At 33.0% G+C, this 17,252-nt stretch overlaps 1 protein-coding gene across 1 annotated transcript; it reads left to right on the top strand.

Moving 5' to 3' along the window:
* Positions 1-14,968: 14,968 nt before the first annotated feature.
* LOC141685378 (uncharacterized) lies at positions 14,969-15,610 on the top strand. Its single transcript, XM_074490483.1, has one exon. It carries the CDS (start codon positions 14,969-14,971, stop codon positions 15,608-15,610), a length of 642 nt encoding a protein of 213 aa, XP_074346584.1.
* Positions 15,611-17,252: the final 1,642 nt, after the last annotated feature.

Raw genomic sequence — 17,252 nt, 5'->3', positions numbered from 1 at the left:
AGAACCCGCATAATCAAGAAGCGAGTCAAGGGACGGACCCTCTTATACCAAGAGTTTTCATCCCTATCCCAGAAGAGAGTTTTGAGCTACCAGATCAGGTGTAACAGGATAAGTAATGGTGATGAGTTGAATAAAAGTTGTTTAGTATGAGATGTAAATAGAATAAAGTTTTGTAACAAAGAGAGTTCTTGAGACATATTGTTTTTAAACTGGTTTGTAATAAAGTTAGTGTGTCGTTCTTGTTTTCAAATCTTAACCTTAAAAGATCCTGAGTAGCTGTAATTCGGGGTAATTATTTTATTTATATTTCGCTTGTGCAGGTTTAGTGAGTAGTTTATATTAATAATGCCCCAAATCTATACCCCGGATTTGGAGGGTGTTACAGTACTCATTATAAACTTGGTGACCGTTCAACGATGGTGTTAATTTATAAGCCAACTTTTTTAGTCCCTTAAAGATTTCAAGTGGTTCAATAAACCTTGGGTTCAATATTTCTTTCCCTTTACAATCTCATCACTCCCTTCCCGGGAGGTACTTTCAACAATACTTTGTCTATTACTTCGTACTTTCTGTCTTTATAGTTCTGGTCCGTATATCTTTATTGTTCATCCTGGGCTGCCACTAGTCGGGTTCTGATAAGTTCTAGGAATTTCTTCGGTCTATTGACTCAACTATGGTCCGGTATCCTCCGCTTACCAATTTCTTCCCAACCTAAGGGAGAACGATTATTTCTTCCGTACAAAGCTTTGTAGTCGTTCCAATGGCCGCATGATAACTCGTTATTATCGGTAATTTGATTAACGTCAATTGGTCACTTTATCTTCCTTAAAAATCTATAATATGGACTATTAGCGCATCTTCTAGTGTTTGGAATGGTCCTTCAACTTATTCCTTTTCCCCTCCGTCACTCTTACTAGTACTAGAGTTTCGTTCTTTAACGTTTGCTCATTTTGGCGCATCATCTCTGTCGATTATTTTATGTAAGAAGTTCTCATCGCATTTTTATACGCTCGTCTCCTGCTACACCTTAATGTCAGATTTAATATTTCTTATGTAATGATGTAAGGAACATCATCGTTCTATTGCTATCTTGAACAAAGCACCATTTCTTACGCAATTGATTGACACATTTTAGAATCGTGGAACGCTCAGCTTCCATTATCGGTCATATTTCTTTAATCATTCCCAGTATAATATCTATAGTACTACGATACCTTCTGGGTCATACTTGTTATTCTCGCTAGCGCCTTAGATGTACTTGTATTTATTGGTACCTGCTACCAGTGGCCTTTATAGGGCGTGTACGATCTTCTTTGCCTTCTATCAGCTATGACAATGACATCCTTCATTCTTCCATGTTGTCCTTCGTAAGGGATATCAGCGACTATTTTCCATATGCTCGCGTGGTAAGTACATCTACACAAATTTTCTATTAACGATAGGCGATTCCCCTAACCGTTCTAAATAAAAGGTAAGCCACTAGTCGTATCTTCAATGGTCATGATAGTCCTCTCATTCTACTTGTCGATTTGATAACTCTAAGTCGTGCCTCTGTCCGTCCTTTTTTGCAAAATATCTTAGGAAATAGTCCCATTTTGAAATTAAATCTTGGGTCCTTGCACGACGCAATTATCACAAGGTCTCTCTGTCACCAATGATCTCTTTTGCGTTAATAACAATTTCATCGGGTGGAGACCTATCATTTTCATAATATAATAATTCGTCTTATTTAACCTATAATTCAAAATCCCAAAATAGCACGACGTCTTAATTGGTTCCTGATAATCCTCCTTCAGAATTTATTATAATAAATTCTTAGTCCCATTTGGGTCATCTACAAGTCACAATCACCAAAATTTTAATCTTCGCCTTTTCGTCTTCATTTTCAACCATGTCGAATACTTACTTACCTACTCAATGATATCCCTTTTCATATTCGGTCATGACTAACATCCTCTTTAAGTTTCTAGACATCATTAATTCTTCTTGTTATGTAATAAGGGCTCTCTTCATATTGTCTCAACTTCTAAAATTCAATCATTCGATCCTTCTCATCAGTTGTTCTGAAATTTGTCATCCTCAATATATATTTTCCTATTTAAAGTGTCGGCCACGACATTGGCCTTTCCTTGATGATAATAGATTTCTCAATTATAGCCCTTGATCAATTTTGACTAAAACTTCTACGTCATGTCCAGTGTATATTTTTTTTTCAAATTTTCCTCATAAGTTAAACTCTTTGTCCCTTTCAGTGCGAACCTTATCGCGATTATTCTAGATCATTATTAGGACGCCTTATATCACGGTCCTTAAGCTGCGTGGATGTATCATTACACTTCACACAAAATCCTATTTTATCATCGGGTATTTATAACACAGGGTTGTTACTAATCTTACCTTCACTTTTTAAAAATCTTATTCCTCGAATTCATACATGCTTGGTCTTTCCCGAATTTATTAGTACCTATCCCGATAATGTTTCATAGAAGCGTACCTCACTAATCACGTTGGTATCTCTATTATCGTTCTTATATAACCATGTTAACGATCCTAATGATAATAACTAAACATGGTATTCCCTTTTTAAAACAACTTACTCATTACGATGCTCCTATTGCACCAACATAGCACTGAGTTTTCAGTCTCATATTACAACATTCGGTTATCAACTATAGCTCTCTTTGTTTGGAAGGCAATCAATCTTGGAATGATTTTCACGATATTGATGTAATTTAGACAACCTTAGCAAGATTTCAAAATCTAATATCTGTAGAAATAATGAATTTTGAATAAAAGAGTCGCAACACTCAAAAGATTTATAACTTGGAAGAAAGAATACAACAAGGATTATCCTTCCATATCCTTAGAATTTTATATTATGATATTATAGAGAATATCCCTTGAAAGCAATGGTTGCTGAATAATAACATCATACGAATAATACTTGTAAGATTTCCCCATTGAAAGAATACTTTGCTTTTCGAATAATGAAGAAAATTTGAAATAACATCCTCAACCAAAGGTTAACCATTGAGGTTTCAAAGAGATTCTATGTTGAAAGAAGGAATTTTATTCAATGATTAACAAATAAGGAAGTATATTGTTCTTCAATCAATTTATGATTTTAATTTGATATTCGTTATATAAATGAAAAAATAGAATATTTCATGAACGAAATATTTCATAAAACTGAATATGAATTCTCGTTTGAGCGGGCGACCTAATTAGGTCTCAATTAAATCATTCTTTGAAAATTTCATTAACCATTAAATTTTGCATGGATAATGCACTATGGAATAATAAAAATTTGATTGGAAGTGGAACTAGCAAAATAATAACTAGTCCATATCAAGCAATATTATCAACCGACTAAGAAAATGGTCGGCTCAATTGGTTTGGCCCATAGTAACTAGCTAGGACGATTAGCTAAGCTTCCGTTGTATTAATTAAAATTGTGACTAGTTAGGACAATTACCTAGTCATTCATGAGAATATATGCAACTAAGCATATGTCATTTTGTTTGTAAAAAAAATCTCAACATCGTAACCATTGAAGAAATTTGTGGCTACCTGGATGATGATTTTGAAATAAAGAGTTTTTAAATTTGGGCCGAGAAAGATAATTATAACTCTGAATCGAGTGGTCTTGAAAAAGGAACAATCGATAGCCTGTGACGGCCTCAACCCCGGGGTCAGGAGTTGACGTCATCAAAAACAATAATAATAACCCTAATATAATCCAAATCATTAATAATACATACTCACGACCCCTTTACCAAGACCTTTTCCAGGTTTAAGTATGACTTATGTTACAACTATTATAAAACCAAATGACTACATTAAACCATCCTTACATAATTAACCTAATACAGCAACTCGGTAGACCATCTTGGTCCAACACAACTACCTCAGAGGAGCCCTACGCGAAAGGAACTGGAACTCTGCCCTGACTATCATGGAAGAATCCCCTACGCATCTGCAATACATATATAAAATATTCTGCAAGGGTGAGCAATCAATTGCTCAGCAGTACCACTATATAAATAACAAGTAAAAAATGATTTAAAGTAAAGCAGTTATAGGAACAAAATTCATAATTCGTTAGAAAACAAGTAAAATATGTATAAACTGGATATCAAAACTAGCATGCTCTGTAAAACAAAATCAATAGTCGTGTGCTGTGCATAAATACCAGAGTTCAATTTTATCATGCTATTTCCATTTTCAAACCTTCTATTCCATTACAGGAACCATAAAACCATTTGTTCCGTTACTGGAACCTCAATCACTTGTTCTGTTACTGGAACCATAAACTCATCTGTCCCGTTACGGGGACCATTAAACCAAAATCAGATATAAAATTGGATGAATTCTAGGGACAGCTGATCAGTCTATCCCACCATAATTTTTGTTCCGGAACTCAGAGACTAGCTAGGTCTTTGTTATGCTTGACTAAGCGGCCTACCAATGCGCGCATCCGACTTAGCCTCTTACGCAACCACTTGCTGGGCCATTACCTAATAGCGGGCCTCTTACGCTACTGACCATCCAATATCTGATTCATTTTTATCCAGTTTTCAAAATCAATTACACCAATCTCTTTTCAAACAATTACAGCACACATTCTAAAAATCCCTTTTTAGTTTTAATCACAGTCTAGAGATAGGCATTTTCAGAAGTTACTTTTTCCCCAAAACATCATTTTGTAAAACATATTTAAATACGGGGAATACGTAACTTAAAACGTTATGTTCCAGTACATAATTGAAATCCACAACTATTCATATATACTGAATTGTAAAAGATTAGTTCAGGGTTACTTGCCTTGCAGAGCTTACGACTATCGCCATACTATCAGACTTGGACTGACTTGGACACTCGGCTTTATCGCCTTACTATCAGACTATCCTGGATCTGACTTCCACGCTTGGGTCCTTCGTTTGGAACCTTGCTGCGCTTTTCGACTGATCACTAGGTTATCTTTTAGTCCAACGCCACTCTCGGGCCTTCCGACTATAACCTACAGAGTCGAAATACTCTATATTAGACGCCTAGGTATGCTTGACATATCCTCAATAACACATCTACCCATTCGATATCAAATCCTGACTCGTACTTATATTCATTATTATAATACACGCATCAATTTAGGGTTCACGTTCTCGAAAATCGGTTCGGTGTTCGTTTCCAGAAAATATGTATACTAGTTATTTCACGAAATTAGGGTTATAGGTTTTGGCAAAATAATTTACCACTACATACAATCAGGTTCTGCATAAAATATATGTATATACTTATTTATACTTGCTCGACGTTCCGATAATTACTGGATATGCCCCCGTATTTCCGTAATTTGATTTTTTTCCGGAAATCGGACAGGACTTCCTTTATTTATCAGACTAACCCGTCGAACAACTTGACGTCTAATCAACAACACAATCACCACAATCCAATTTACAAGTCCTAACCACCAATTCAAACCAACAACAACAATCTCAATCCACAAATTCCCAAACGCCAATTCTATTACAGTTATTATTTATTATTCATATTTTTATATTTTTATTCGTATTATATAATTTTTTTATTTATTATATATTATATATTATATATTAGGACTCAGAATACTCATCACGGTCCACCGTCAGCTCGCCGAGGCTCATTGCCGAGGGCGGTAAAATTTGTCGGTGCCCGATGTATTTCAGGTTTCCATACAAATTTCACCAATTAATCCGATAATTTTCCAAATAAAATAATTTATTTCACAAATAATATTCAATGGATTCCCTACAGAAAAGAATTAAAACCAATAAAAATCACAGCCCAGCAAGAAGCACACGCAACACGCGCCCCAAACGGAAAGACAATTGGAGAACATAACGGAAAACACAGGCGGCAACAACAATTAAGTCACAGCCGCCCTGTTTCTCCCATACTCACACACATACTTATATATATACATTTACATATATATAAAACAGGCCAATCGGAATGTTACTGAGAAGCAAACGGAACAGAACCCGAGAACAGGCAGCCACCAAGGACCGTGGTGAGGAAATTAAAGAAGAGAAAGGAAGAGATTAAAGAGATGAGGTGAAGAGAGAGATGAGGATATGGGAGAGAGGAGAGAATCAGGAGAGTAAGAACCGAGAAGAAACAGGGGTGGGGGGGTTTGATTAATTTTTTTTTTCTTTTATTCTGCTACTGACACGTATGGATTTGTTAAAATAAATATGGACACGTATCTGGTAATTCACATAAGATTGCCACGTTTCCTTCTTGTTTTGGGACTGGGTTTTGATCCGGTAAACGCAATTTATGATATAATTTACCAATAAAACAACTTTAAATAACTTTATATAAATTTTAAAATTTTATAAAAATTCCAAAATTAATAAAATAGAATTTTCGAAATATTTTTAAAGCATTTATGAAATGCAATTCATACCTGCATCTCACAATTAACGAACCGAGCTGCACTTAAAACAAATTCAGAAAACCACAAAAATAATCTTAAAATATTATAAATATCCCGAAGTTTATAAAAATATAAATTTCGTAATTTTAAAATAATTTTTAAAATGCAATTTATACCCGCTTTTATCAATTAAAAGAGTCAACGTGCGGGTTAAATTAATCCCGAAAATTCCCAAAATAATTTTAAAATTCTCATAATATTCCAAACTTAAATAAATATGAGTTTCACAATTTTTGAAGAATTCTGGAATTAAAAACGGATTTTACAAATAAATGAAATCAAAAAATCATACTGGGCTCAATAATTGATAAAATATTGATTTCCAAATTTTAAAAAATCCCAAAAATAATTATTGAAATTATAAAATCATAAAAACAATTTTAGAGATATTACAAATATTTATGCAAATAAATTTGCATTAATCCACTTTTAAAAGTGAAAACAATTCAGTACAACTCAATGATTAATTACGCGAACAACCCGGTACACCATAAATCACACATAGATAATAATAAAACAACATCGAACTGACAGAAGTCATACACATATTTTATTTATTTAATAATTCCATAAATACGTATTTAAATCATACAAAAATACACGAGTCGTTATATAGCCTCTCATCAAATATTTCTTGCCAATAAAATGGTACACTCAGAGGTGCCCTTGTTCACATAATTTATCATATTCTCAAATAGAATTGAATTCGGAATACCAATATCAAATTGATATCCTTACCATGATTTCAAAGTTCAATATACAATTTCATCCCGATTAGAAGAAAAGGATTCTCGAGGAATCCACGAATATTAGATCATCCATGTTTTTAACAATTTGTTAGATACTTACGACCTCGACTGAGAAGCGTAAGTATGAAAGAAGAATCAAATGAAGTTATTCATTATGAATATTCGTCGATGAATTGAGGAAATTTATTAAAAATTGCTCGGATAGTTGAAATAAGGTATAAATAGCTCTGAGCCGAACAAGTACATAATCTATATATGAAGATTCATGGATCAACTAATAGAATCGACAAGTCCGAATGCGAAGAAAGACTATTCAAGATGGTCACATTAGAAGTTCAAAGTAGGGAACTAAAAGGATTTCCTGATATGACTTATCAAGGCAATACGAATGATCAACAGTTTGGAGGGAGTAGCGTGATAGTGAGTAGGTGTCAAAATATTTCAATGATTATCCTAAATCTCGTCATTATCTTTCTGAGGATGTTACCATCACTTCATCCTTGTAATTCCATGTTTCAGCTAGTGTCTCTTTCAACATCATTTTAAAATCGCTTACTATCTTGACTTTCGTACGTATATCTGTCATTCTGGTGTTTTACCTTAAGACCTTAATCAGAAATATTCCAAAAGCATATGTTCAGCCGATTGGGGCCTTCTACCGCATCCATTACTAATTACAAGTGGCCAGTTCCCCCTGGGAACAGATCAAAGAGATCTCTCAGGGTTCTCAATACAGTCCATAAGTTCGGTGACATGTGTGTAATTGAACATACGTTACCGAATATATTGAGGTCTACAAATATATATACATAGTCTCTGATATTATTTCAATCGAATAATTCCGTTCTAGACTCACTAGTCTATCATTTTAAAAGGTTCTAAGATCGAACCATCGCTCGTTGTAATCTTAATCTTACGCTATTTAATTATAGACATGCCATCGATTCTCGATGCTCTTGATTTTTGAGCTAAGCCATCATAACCTTATATGTTAAGCACACTAATAATATCATGTAGTGTACTCGTCTTATGACAACATTCGTATATTACGTTCAAATCTTCCTTAATGGAAATAAAATCTTCAAGGGTATATTGGACACTATCTCTGATGAATTCACTATTCATACGGTATTTATATCCTTATTTTTAAAATAATACCTTTAACAAGTTGGGAAGTAACCTCAACTGTATATTAATAATTATACTTCATAGTCCTCACATGTGATGCCCTTTTATGGGAAACCTATAAAGAACTACGAGTAACTCGAATCGTGTTATTAAAATGAACATATGGTGGTGGTAATACCGTCTTTACCCCAAATGCCCTGGAGACTCAGCTCTGAGTTTTACATCCACCTCCTTGCCAAATCATATTTGATATCAATTTTTCATCTCATCATTATGATAATCTCCAATGGTCCTATTAGTCATTCTTTAACACCTCAAATATACACTTATCATAACCTATACAATGGGGCTACATCCGGTAGTCCAATGATGAACTCTATATGAGCTCTTACGCAATCTCGTATCTAGACATATTCCTAACACTCTCGTCTCTAAGTACTATAACTTATTGCTCCGATACCATTTCTGTAATGCCTCCAAATCCGGGGTCAAGAATCTGGGTCGTCACGCAATCCTTCAATCATATATAATCTGTATTAACTCAATAATCCAATAATTTCATATCACAGACCCCCAATCTCACACACTCACAAGTTATAGCCTTGGAAACGACGTACAACAAGCATCATCTGTTATTAAAACTCAAATGTACTTTACAGGATCTCAAACCATTATTCATAACCTCTACATGAAGTTACAAAAATTATGACTGATATCTTATACCTATCTGATACTGTGGCCCACCTGAGACAAAACTGCCAGGGATTCTCCCCATGAATGCAAGCGACTAAGTCCCACACTGGAAAACTGGTTATCTGTTCTGTTGTGACATTTAAAAGAAAGAAAGAGTGAGCAATAATGTTCAACCATAATAATGTACAGTATAAAAATACTATATGAGAAATTCAAGTATAATTCCATATACGATAAATATGTTTATTTAAAATAGTTTTCCTCGGTGATTTACACCTTCTTTGGAAAATAATTCTTTTATTATTCTGCAAATACTTTAATGGTAAACCCAGCACCTAGGCTTAGGTTACGGTATTACATCACAATTCCAATTGGAAAAAGGACTTTCATCAGAGCCCCCGAGATACGATGATCAGTCGTATAACAGTATACTTTTCAATATGTAAATGGACGACTTCCATACTCCCGGTTGTCACACTAGCCATATTCGGGCTATATATGCTTCCCCATGCATCCCGGGTATGTTTTGCATACTTCGTATGTCCCTCGATACAAATGGTACCTTCTCATACGGAAAATTTATATAGCAGTCTCCCCTGTCTACGAAGTACCAGATCTCTACCCCTCATATGTCCATTTAAGAATCTTATCATACACTTGGAATCATCGAACTATATCGAAGTTCCCCAAGCATTTTTCTTGTTGATAGGTACACTCGTCTCATATGTATATATATATATATATGCCTCCGAGAATTTTCGGAGGAAGTACTAAGGATGTGAGTTGACCGTTGTCAACAGATAAATAAATAAGGGGGAAGTTTCCTTTGAAACTATTTCTAAATATTTAAAATAAGTCGAGATATATTCATTGACGATCTGAAAGTATTCGTAAGATTTTCTGAAATCCAGGAGTATTTTTGAATAGGTTTTATGATTTTTAAATCATATTAAATCATTTAATAAATAAATAAATTATTAAATAATTAGACCTCGAATGATTATATTTTAAAAGAATATTTGAAATAATATTCCTCAACTAATTTATGTTTAGATAATTAAAGTAATCTTTTATAATATAATTAATCGAGTTTGAAATAAATAATTATTGGAGAATAATTCTCCTATTTAAATGAATATCCGAAATAATATTTGTTGTTCAAGTAATTAAATATAGTTGAGGGAATACGATCTTTGAAAATCGTTTTAAATAAATTCGAGGTATTTAATACTCCGCAAGTGGACATCGAGTCCCTTGGAATAAAATAAGTACAGACCTTTGATCGTCCAAAACATCAGTGGGATGATTCCCGGGTTTTACTATAATATACATACCGACCGACTCTCGGTCTACAATATACATGTCATGCTACTCTCTAGCGTTAACATTTCCCAAATATAACAACTCTGGAATACTTCCGGGTTTTTATAAACTTACACCGACCAATCCTCGGTCTAAATATATCGTTTCAAATCCGGTACTTTTATTATATCAAAATCATCATATCTAATGATTCAATATTTAACAATTTGTAAATCACCGTAAAACATTTATCATGCATATATTGCAGTATTTAAAAGAGATCACAACACAACAGTTCTTAAATGGTAGGGTTTGAAAACTTGCCTGAAGTCCAAGATACCTTTCCCGACTTCCTCTCGTTCCGGGTTTTCTAATCAACAAATATCATAATCTTCATCAGTATTTCTAATCCCATAACCAACTTATATTTCTAGTAATTACAATACTTCATAATTTTTAATATTCGACCGACTCAAAATAAGTATCAATCCTTGGTCGAAATGGACGGTCAAAGTGGTCTTCTAAAGTTGACTTTACTGAATGTCACTATTACGCGACTCAAACTCTATCATTTTTAATAAATCGTAACATTAATATTTTAATACAAAAGCACCTCGAGGAGTTTCTTGAGTGCTTTTAATATTTATCATAAAAGTTTCATTTTGATAAAATTAATTTAATTAGGTGAAAAGCATTTCAAAAGTTCGGTCAACTATGGAGTTTTACTATTCAAACCGCTTTCACTAAAACGTCGATATCTCTAAAAATCTAGATAAAATTTAGAACACATTATTTGGAAATGTTTTTCTGGTAACAGGGGTGAAAATCCCGAAAAGGCAGTTAATGGCAGTGGGATGAGTTTGGGGTTCTTACACCGCGCGACCTCGGCTCCGACATTTTTATAAAATTGAAAAATCAATATTTTAACTTGAAATTTTTATGGAAGTTAATAAACTCTATTTATTACTCTTTGTAAACATTTTATGATTTTTAAATATTTTTAAGTCAATCATTTTAATTTACAAAGTTCGTAATTTGTAGCAGTTTTTGTTGCGCAAATCGCTTTTACTAAAACGGTCATAACTTTTGCTCCCTAATTCGAAATCAAGAGATTTAATCGCCTAAACGATCCTCATAACATTGTCTATCATAATTAAGCCTTACTTTTCAAGAGACTACAGTTTATAAATTCGGTAACTTCTGCAAAAACTTAAGTAGAGTTTTGTTCATTTTAACGAGGTTACGATTACGATCCGAGTTTCGTTTACGTGTTTAATCATTATACCACCATCAACAACCATCAAATTATCATCTCAACACTAACTCCTGTCAAGAAAATCATGTTCTTGAGGCAATAAACATCAATCTTAATACTAACTAACTAAACATCAAGATAATATCAAATCAATTATCAAAACCATACTTATATCCAAGATCCTTACTTTTCTTGAAACTTAAAACTTAAAAAAAGATTGAATGAAGGTTTATACCTTTCTTGGTATCTTGGGAGATTCTCTTCTGTATGGTTGAACCTTGGGAGGGATTGGTTATGCTTAAGGATCCTAAATCATGCCATGCAAATCAAGAAAATAAAAAGAGATTTTCTGAGTAACTATTCATCACCAATTTTGAGCAAGGATTTGACTATGCTATACTAATACTGTAAAATCCGTAATTTTATTTATTTTTAATTTATTTATTAAATATTAGATATTAATTTCATTTAGATAAATATTTATTTAGAATATTTCGGAAACTTTATGTGCAAGTTATTTGAGTTAGGAAAAGATTTGTTATTTATGGAAATAAGTGTAAAAATAAATTAGAAAATCAAAATCTTTTTAATTTAGGTATTTGTATGGGTCAAATACTTTATTTTTGGAATTTACTTGGAGAGCTTGTAAATTATTAGAAGGAGATTATATTATATCCTAATTATAATTAGGGTTTTATGTGCCTATATAAAGGACCCCTTTAGATTATTGACAAAACTTGTACAGGGCCTCGCACTAGTCAAACAGGTACTTATTCATTCGATTTTCTTTTCTTCCTGGCTACTCATTTTGTATACGTGCCATGCGCATACAATTGCCTGCTAACTACTTATATGTATTGTATTATGCGGTTAGTAGAGTTAATTTAATATGATAGTGTTCTTTGATTAAACAAGTAAGAAGCCTGCCTACCATTTATTTGTCTAGATATTTATGTGCCCTGTTCAACTCTAAACAATGTTATGTCAGATGAAAACTGAAAAGAAAATCATAAGTTCATCTTTTCTGGCTTAATTTTTTAGTATAAAATTTGCATATCACCGCTATACAAAAATAAATTAATATTATTAATGAGATATTTTTATGTGTACTTTGATTTGATTATATTTTCGGTATTATTTAATTAGCATGCGTGTCAACAAGATATTAGAATTTGGTGACTTTTTCTTTAAGTTAATATATTGAATGCGTGCTAGTTGGTATTAGTTTATATTCATGATCTTTAAAGTTATAAATAAAATATGGGTTACCATTTAGATATGTACATAATTTTGGTGTCAATATGATTCAGTACATAAATATTTATATGCTTATTCTTTTAAACATGCTTTACTTCTTAAAAATTATGATTTGAGTCAAATTACAAATTATGTGTAATTTGCCAATTATTTTAATATTAAAATATATGTAAAAGATTATGTGAGTAGGATAATTCTGGCTTGAATTTAGTGTGTCCTGTGATATGGTTTTTGGAACAGGTGACGTGCACAATTCTGTTGAATTTAAAATTGTATATTTGCATGCACTGTGTACATGATTACTTGTTCAGGAAATAAAGTAAATGTGCTGCTTTACAAACCTGTGTTTAGTCGAGTGCTTAGTGGGCTTTAAAGCCCATTTGACTACCTCATGCATGAGATAGAAATTGCTTAAATTGTTAGCCAATATTTAAATGAATCAGATGACTTTTTGTCTACTAATTATTTAAATAATGTTTATCACTATGGCTTTGCTGTTTGAATTTTTTGTATAAAGCATTATAGATGGTCCTTGTTCACTCCTTTTGTCCGATTTAATATATGCATCTCCTTGTGATCTATGTTTAGAATCTGTTTATCGAATAATTAATTAATTATGTTCTGCTTATTAAATTTTAGGATTTGTTCGTGTTTTAATTTCGGATTTTTAGTGTCGACTTCGAGGTAAGTACTTTTGACTTGCTTTTAATTTTCGAAAAAGATTTTTAAATTCTGTTTTTGATTTCATATAAGATATAAGAATTTTGATTTCGAAATTATAAGATATAAGTATTTGTGAATTTTAGAACCGAGTCTCTACGTTTTCGAACCCGTTCGTAATTTACGCTATAGTTCCGGAACTAGCCTTAGATACCCTTTGTAGGCGCACGAGTGTGCAACTTTAGATACCTATTAAGGGCGCGTAATTATTGAACTTTAGATGTCGACCACTGGCAAAGTATGGTATAAAGAATAAGAATAACAATAAGATGCCGGCTACTGGAAAAGTGTGGCCGTAGATCAAGACTGTGGTATTTATTAGAATTATCGTTTTGTTCTGTTTTACTTTGTTCTGATCTGTTATAAAATCTGCTCTGTTCTGTTTTAAATTCTGAATTTTAAAATATAAAACTTTGGGTTGGATCTACTTTACAAATTGTTTTACAAAATTATTATTGTTTGAGAAAAATCGTTTTATTAAAACACCCATTGTTTTTCTGTTTAAGAGATAGTCAATTTGTACTTGCTGAGCTGTCTAGCTCACTCCTTTTAATATTTCAGGCTTGGAATTTGGAGCATATTGAGAATAATGAATGAAAATTATGTGGAGATCTGTGCTGCTTCGTTTCGTACTATTTGAATTAGAATAAAGGCTTTCTTTTTAGAAAATAATTTTAATTATCTGTGTAGACAAATAATATCGGATTTGTGGAGATGCGTCTCTATTTTTATGATTTTGATTATTGAGCTTGACCGCTGCTTTGAATTTCGTGATATATTAGAATTATCGAGTAAGGATATATTTTGCTTTTAGTTTCGATTTTAGAGTTAATGGTTCGGAAGTGCGGGTCGTTACAGTTGGTATCAAGAGCAGGCTGTCCTTCGGAGTGTATTAGGTATGGGACTAGTACATTCCCTAGGATGTGATCCTTTAGACTATCGTATAGGTCTTATAAAATTATTTTGGATTTAGGGCATTTATTTGTTTGATTATTTAATATGTTTGACTTTTGTGTTTTTGTGATTATTGACTATAAGTTTAGAATTTATTTTGTGTGTTCTAGAAAAGATGGATGGAGATAATCAGAACAACAACGAAAATCAGAACAACAATGAAAATCAGGGCAACAATGATGAAGGAGGAAACGTCTTTGACCAGCTGGCTGAAACTCTAGCTGTACTTGTGAATCAGCAACCGAAGCCCAACATCGTCTCTCAATTCAAGCGTTTGAACCCACCAACTTTTGATGGAGCAACTGATCTGGCAGTAGTTGAGATGTGGATCCAAGAGATGAAAAAGCTTTCGGACTTCTAGGGAGCAATGAGCAGCAGAAGGTGACCTTAGCTGTGTACCAATTGCAAGGAAGCGCTTACGACTGGTGGCTCATGGAAAAGAGGAAGAACGATACAACATCGAATCTTGAAGAAAATCTTGAACCGTACACTTGGGCAAAGTTCAAGAAGGCTTTAGAGGACAAGTACTTTCCTAGAACAATTCGTCTGCAGAAAGAGAGGGACTTCATTCGCCTTCAACAAGGGGATAGAACCGTCATTCAATACGAAGCAGAATTTGCAAAGCTTGCGAAATACGCGTCGACCTTAGTAGCAGATGAGAGCAGTCGAGCACGAAGATTGGAAGAGGGACTTCGAAGCGACATCAGGAACTCTGTGGCGTCTTTTGAACTTCAGACATACGAGGTTGTCCTCAACAAGGCGTTAGTGATCGAAAGGGGCTTGGCAGAATCTGAAAAGGCGTCTGGCAGCTGGAATAAGAGGCGGTTCACTCAAACTGGTGGGCAATCTTTTCAAGGGGGACCACTCAAGAAGCCATACGTGTACGATAACATCGGAGGTCAAGGTGATCGTGAGAGGTGTACGAGGTGCGGCAAGAATCATCCGAACAAGGTCTGCCGTTGGAATACAGGTGCTTGTTTTCATTGCGGAGAAGTAGGACACAAGATTTCGAATTGCCCGCACAACCCGCCACCGCAACCAAGAAAGGAGGCAGATAACCAGATGGGCAAATGACGTGTATTTCAGCTCACAGGAAATGACAACTATCGTAATTAAGGTAAGATTTTTTTTCTCTTTTGGTGACTTATTTAATTTAATTTAATTGTTGTGAATTTGGGGACCAAATTTTTTTTAAGGAGGGAAGAAAGTAAAATCCGTAATTTTTTTTTTAAAATTTATCTATTAAATATTAGATATTAATTTCATTTAGATAAATATTTATTTAGAATATTTCAGAAACTTTATGTGCAAGTTATTTGAGTTAGGAAAAGATTTGTTATTTATGGAAATAAGTGTAAGAATAAATTAGAAAATCAAAATCTTTTTAATTTAGGTATTTGTATGGGTCAAATACTTTATTTTTGGAATTTACTTGGAGAGCTTGTAAATTATTAGAAGGAGATTATATTATATCCTAATTATAATTAGGGTTTTATGTGCCTATATAAAGGACCCCTTTAGATTCTTGATAAAACTTGTACAAGGCCTCGCACTCGTCAAACAGGTACTTATTCATTCAATTTTCTTTTCTTCCTGGCTACTTGTTTTGTATACGTGCCATGCACATACAATTGCCTGCTAACTACTTATATGTATTATATTATGCGGTTAGTAGAGTTAATTTAATATGATAGTGTTCTTTGATTAAACAAGTAAGAAGCATGCCTACCATTTATTTGTCTTGATATTTATGTGCCCTGTTCAACTCTAAACAATGTTATGTCAGATGAAAACTGAAAAGAAAATCATAAGTTCATCTTTTCTGGATTAATTTTTTAGTATAAAATTTGCATATCACCGCTATACAAAAATAAATTAATATTATTAATGAGATATTTTTATGTGTACTTTGATTTGATTATATTTTCGGTATTATTTAATTAGCATGCGTGTCAACAAGATATTAGAATTTGGTGACTTTTTCTTTAAGTTAATATATTGAATGCGTGCTAGTTGGTATTAGTTTATATTCATGATCTTTAAAGTTATAAATAAAATATGGGTTACCATTTAGATATGTACATAATTTTGGTGTCAATATGATTCAGTACATAAATATTTATATGCTTATTCTTTTAAACATGCTTTACTTCTTAAAAATTATGATTTGAGTCAAATTACAAATTATGTGTAATTTGCCAATTATTTTAATATTAAAATATATGTAAAAGATTATGTGAGTAGGATAATTCTGGCTTGAATTTAGTGTGTCCTGTGATATGGTTTTTGGAACAGGTGACGTGCACAATTCTGTTGAATTTAAAATTGTATATTTGCATGCACTGTGTACATGATTACTTGTTCAGGAAATAAAGTAAATGTGCTGCTTTACAAACCTGTGTTTAGTCGAGTGCTTAGTGGGCTTTAAAGCCCATTTGACTACCTCATGCATGAGATAGAAATTGCTTAAATTGTTAGCCAATATTTAAATGAATCAGATGACTTTTTGTCTACTAATTATTTAAATAATGTTTATCACTATGGCTTTGCTGTTTGAATTTTTTGTATAAAGCATTATAGATGGTCCTTGTTCACTCCTTTTGTCCGATTTAATATATGCATCTCCTTGTAATCTATGTTTAGAATCTGTTTATAGAATAATTAATTAATTATGTTCTGCTTATTAAATTTTAGGATTTATTCGTGTTTTAATTTC

The sequence above is a fragment of the Apium graveolens genome, chromosome 9 (assembly GCF_009905375.1).
Source record: "Apium graveolens cultivar Ventura chromosome 9, ASM990537v1, whole genome shotgun sequence".
In the NCBI taxonomy this organism is placed as follows: Eukaryota; Viridiplantae; Streptophyta; class Magnoliopsida; order Apiales; family Apiaceae; genus Apium; species Apium graveolens.
The sequence above is the reverse complement of the archived record's forward strand: the minus strand, read 5'-3'. Positions and strand labels throughout refer to the sequence as shown.